General features: G+C 41.3%; 1 protein-coding gene across 1 annotated transcript in view; it reads right to left on the reverse strand.

Moving 5' to 3' along the window:
* LOC107726806 (kelch-like protein diablo) overlaps window positions 1-5004 on the reverse strand; it is an 18794-nt gene extending 13790 nt beyond the window's left edge. Inside the window, exons 1-2 of the mRNA XM_016536503.1 lie at window positions 4742-5004; window positions 3881-4145 (exon numbers count right to left, since the gene is read on the reverse strand). Coding sequence (XP_016391989.1) covers window positions 3881-4145; window positions 4742-5004 — 528 coding nt within the window. The remainder of the gene's footprint in view (window positions 1-3880; window positions 4146-4741) is intronic.
* Between the last annotated feature and the right edge of the window lie 498 nt (window positions 5005-5502).

Consider the following 5502-nt stretch of genomic DNA (forward strand, 5'->3'; position numbering starts at 1 on the left):
TCGTCCACGGTGAAAGCCGATCCGGCGATCCACAGCGCGAAGTTTGAAGTATTTCCTCAGCGACCAGCACGGATCAGCTCCGAAGCACACAGCGCCTTCACGACATTTGGGCGGCCTTATGCAAATCTTCCCACATAGTGAGGTAGACATGTGGGGGCGTGTTAGAACGAGCCGTTTTAGGTAGGTGTGGCTGACTCTTAACTTTCATAAAGAATATCTCTTTGGATTTGAGACTTTAGTCTTTGCAACTTTACAGATCTTCTTTATGCACCAAGAGCTTGTAACACTCCAAAGAGAAAGGAAAAATTGAAATCGCATCATATGACCCCTTTAAACAGCAGTTTTTAATTTGTGTATAATAAATATGCATGTAGTTTTTTGACCTCATATCATTTGAAAGGCTTAAGGGAACTTTCTTTGTAAATAAATAAATAAATATGCGTTTTAAGAGAAAAGAGCAAAACTCTTACATATTTATCGTCAAGGAAAATAGAAAAAAAGAAAACATATGATAATAAACTGTTATTTTTGTCATTGTAACAAACTCTACATATTCTAATAATAATAATAATAATTAAACATTCTAATATTAAACACATTCTAATATAAATAATTAAACAGTATCTAAATGTAATATACATTATAAAATACATTAACAAGTAACTTTACTATACCTATTTAAATATATAATAGGACAACGACAGCAAGTATAATATTAAACACATTAATGTCGAAAAACTAAAAAAAAAATCTATCAATCAACAACCTGACATATGTAATCAAATGTGAATCCAGTTCAGTTCAAATCATTCCTATTATTGTGGTTTATTCTTACGATGCTATAAAAGGATAAAATGATGAATGATGTGTGTTGTGTTGTAAATATAACGATTATTAGATATTCAAACGTCAAAAACGCTGTATAATAAAATAAAACACGTAAGGGAGGAGTTGACTGCTTAATGCAGTTAGTATACAGTATGTCTGCAATAACCCACACGAATAATGAGTGACAATAGAGCCGGAGTCATTGGAAGCGGTAACGACACACATCCGAAAACGACAGCAGTATGATCTTACCCAAAAACATGTTTGAGGTTATATCGCAGCTCAAATTCTTCATATCTTCACCTTATGAAGAGTCCTGACTTCTTCTTCTTCTTTAAATTTTATTGGCGGTTGGCAAACCAACTTAAAGGTGCATTTACCGCCACCTACTGGACTGGAGTGTGGGCAGTACTTTGAGAGAAAGGACAATGAGAGAATAAAAAAAATAAAAAAAAACAACAAAAAAACTATTTTTTCCTTTTTTCCTCCTTTAACCCCCCCAAATTATCTATACACATATATATACATATGTACACACATACATACATATATATATATATATACATACATACATACATACACACATATACATATATATACACCCATACTCCTTCCCCCCATATATCTCCATCAAATTCTTTCACTTATCCCAGTATTTTTCAAATATGAAGAGTCGTGACGCCATGTCTTCTTCTTTAAAATAGACTGAAGCGCAGGAGTGACAAGATGAACCACCAGCGCCACCCATCGATCTGGAGCCATGTGGCTGGTCCCAGTATAGGTCTTAAACCCCGCCCTCTCCATGTAATCTAATGGGACGTGAGACAAACTAAATAATTCAATTACACTTCAAATATTTTTTTACAAAGATGTTTTATCACGCTGATGTAAGTTCAAGTGTTCGTTTTTGAAATAAGTTTGGTTTAGTTAATTTTTTATTTTAATTTTTTACAAATAAAGAAGAAAAAGAGGGTGTTTAATACATTTCAAACTGAAAAACAAAATTGAGACTTACTTGTCATTAAAGATAGGAAAAGAGTTACAGACAGATAAAGTTTTTAAAACTTTTTTGTTCTTAGACAACTGATCAATTCAAATTATTTTATGAAAACAAAAGAGAGAGGTCTGGACTCTGGAGTTTGAATATTTGCATCTGTGGATGTGGAATTTAGCAAGAAGCAAAATCAGATTCACTACATAAAGCTGTTTTCTTTTAGATTGTTCCCTACCTCTCAAAGACAGATCCTTTTGTAGCTACTAGTTAAATATTTTCTGTGTTTTATCAATAAAGGGGTTGATAATTAAGAGTATATCTTTCTTTCTGATCCTTAACAATTAAAACACCTGGATAACCATTTTTTTTCTTTCACTGGAATATTATGGACAAAGGATTCATTACAGTCTTTAATGGAAAAAAGTTCACACTTTTGAATATTTAAGTATAAACCTGCGGCTTTAGAAAATGAATCAATAATATGTATAGCAAGTGGAATCTGCCTATCATCTTTAAAAAAAAAAAGGGGGTTGTGTCGTCAGCAAGCTGACTGATAATCACCTCTCTTTCAGCAATAGTTTACCCCTTTTAAACTGCTGGCCTTTATATGAGAACAAAGAATCTGAGCTGCGAGAAGAAAAAGGTAAGGGGAAATAGGGCCCTGCCTAATGATTTAGTTAGTTAGGGTGACCATACGTGCCATTTTCCCAGGACACGTCCTGGCCAGGATTTCTATATTGCCTAAAATATCTAGGTTTTGGCTTTGTTTGCGTGTGCAGACCGATCGGTGTATGACATCAAAGTACCATACAGACGGTTATGCTTTCGAAACGCTCTCGAGGTACTTTGATGTCAAACACTGATCGGTCTGAGCCGCACTGCTTTTAAGTCGAACACACCTAATATGTACGCGTAATTGCATCGCTTTGACCGTAGATCCCACCTTCTCACACGCCATGATTGGTCCATTATGTACAATGCTTGCATGTTATTGGTCAAACTACTTTTCGATCATTACCTTCAGCAAGCATGAAATCAGGAAAACAAAGCCAAAACAAATCCTGGCCAGGACGCGTCCTGGGAAAATGGCACGTATGGTCACCCTAAGTTAGTTATGTGCAGCTATAAAAACAGGAGTGTGATGTCATGATTTACAGCTGAGATTGACAGCTTCTCTGAGCTAACTGAGGCGCCAACGGACTTTTTCAGGATCTTCAGGAGGAGAATGGAGTTGTATTTATCTTATTTTAACAAGCCTCTTGCACAGCAATCAGCAGACACAAATTGGAGAAGTCAGGCTAATTAAAAAAGGGGAGGGGGAGTGTGCTTACGATCAATTCTGCGGGAGTGTGGGCGGGACGTGGCTCCACTCCGATCACTACTGATCTCAGCCTGCAACAAGCGAGAAGTTTTCCAAGGGGCCACGGCTCTGATGCAGCGGTGGGTTACCCTGACATAAAACCGGCCCATGCGCCAGACATTGGACGGGACTTGGGCTTTCAGCTAGTATTGGAGGGGCCGCATATTGAGCAGGCCCAGAGGAATCGCAAAGTAAGTGGCCGCCATGAGGCTGATCATCCTCTGGAAACCTCGGAGGGGACGAGAAGTCCCTAGCCTGAATGACGCCGCTTGCCTCTGAAAGATCAGGGAGCGTTCTGGTGTAATCCATGCTCTCGTCTGAGTAGAGTATATACTTGTCCTCAGAAAGACCACTCGCTGTATGGGAGACAAAGAGCTCTTGGTCAAATTGATTTTCAACCCAAGATGCTGTAGCTGGCTGAGCAGCCGCGTCCTGTGAGCACTGAGTTCCCGTTCTGATCCAGCCAAGTGTCGAGGTTATTCAGAATGCGGATTCCCATCTGTCTCAGAGGGGAAAGAGCCACGTCCATGTACTTCGTAAAAGTGCGAAGGGCAAGGGACAGCCCAAATGGCAGGACTGTGTATTGTTAGGCCACTCCCTCGAAGGCGAATAAGAACGGTCTGTGATGGGGGGCTAATTGGATTATGAAAGTATGCGTCTTTCAGATCCACAGACAGAAAACAGAACTCGGGACATACTTGCACGAGGAACTGTTTCAAAGTTAACATCTTGAACTGCCGTTGCATGAGCGAGCAATTAAGATGTCTGATATCGAGAATAGGTCTGAGCCCGCCATCTTTCTTGGGAACGAGGAAGTAGTGGCTGTAGAAGCCTAAATCTCGGTTCGCTAGAGGAGCCACTTCTATGGCTCCTTTTGCAAGCAATGTCTGTACTTTGGACTGAAGAACGCGAGCTTTGTTGTCCTGTACCGAAGTGTGAATATTACCTCTGAAGCAAGGCGGCCTGCGAGTGAAAGTAACCACATTCTATGGTTTTTAGAAGCCAGCTTGGCGTATCCGGGATGGCTTTCCAAGCCTGCAGCTGGATGGAAAGAGGCTCTAACTTTTCGAATGGTAGTTCGCCGCATGGTGGTGGGGAACTGACATTCGTGATAATGAGGAGAGGAGAAATGCTCTTTTTGTAAATGTGTGGGTCCACTATCACAGTGGTAGTTTGCTTGGGCACGCGCTGAACTGTCAGGACGGGCCCAGCTTGAAAAGAGTATCCATCGCTTGGTGTTGAACGAAGGGACGGAGAGTGAGTGCAAGCTTTCTTCGAGGGAGTTCCGGCCTTGACGAGAACTGACCCTCTCTTCTGCCCCTCTGCAAATGGATCAGGACGGCTTTTGAGGCTCAGGGTCCAACGTCATTCTAGACCTTGATGCTTCAGAAACAGGTACTGCTTTGCCATCTGTATAATTCAAATCCTGTATAATTCAAACAATCCGATGACGACTTTAAAACTCTTGAAGTGTTTCCAATTTTGTGTGCTGTATGCATCAGACGTTCAACCAATGGTCCGTGGGCGTCTGAGGCTGAGACTAAGGCCGAGGCTGAGACAGTGGGGATTTTGCAGGCTGCTGGCTGGCTGGGGACTTCTGGTGACTTGAACCAGCCACTAAATTAGAGCACTTCATCAAGAAGAGTTGCAGCGACTGCAAGGTCTTCTGTGCCACTGTGAAACACTCAGCAAACCCATCTATGGCTGGGCCGAACAGTCCCTTGGGAGAGACCGGAGAGTCAAGGAAGGCGACCTTGTCAGCGTCCCTGATCTCAGTCAAATTCAGCCGAAGTTGGCGCTCAACCACCACTAGACTGTCCATGGCCTTGCCGATTGCCTGCGCAGTTGCCTTGTTGTTTATTATTATTGATTGATTGATTGATTGATTTAGCCAGACATGCTTTTGAAAGTTTGAAAGAGTTGTAATGTTTTGGATTACAGAGCACAATGTTAATAAAACACATTCAAACATCAATAAATTGGCAGTTTAATTGTGCTTTATCTATAGTATAATTTTTTTGATTTCATCCAAGTCTGTGGCTGGAAGTCGGTTGTAGTTGTTGTGTTTCTCTTTTTTCTGTTCTTGTTTCTCTTCAGTGATTCTGTTTGTTAACAGCAGGTTTCTGAGTGAAATCTCCTGAGAACTTTTCACCTGAGAAATTTCCAGTCAAACACCTGCATGATGGTTGTGACGAGAGGGGCGGGGCCGAGAGCTGTGGGAACGGAGCGAGGCCGGTGGAGTAAATGCTAATGGGCGACACCTGCGCCACTCATCGGTCTCGAGTCCCACGGAGGAGCTCCGGAAGGATAAAAGGAGGAG

The sequence above is a fragment of the Sinocyclocheilus rhinocerous genome, unplaced genomic scaffold, assembly GCF_001515625.1.
Source record: "Sinocyclocheilus rhinocerous isolate Xijiao unplaced genomic scaffold, SAMN03320098_v1.1 scaffold1447, whole genome shotgun sequence".
NCBI lineage: Eukaryota > Metazoa > Chordata > Actinopteri > Cypriniformes > Cyprinidae > Sinocyclocheilus > Sinocyclocheilus rhinocerous.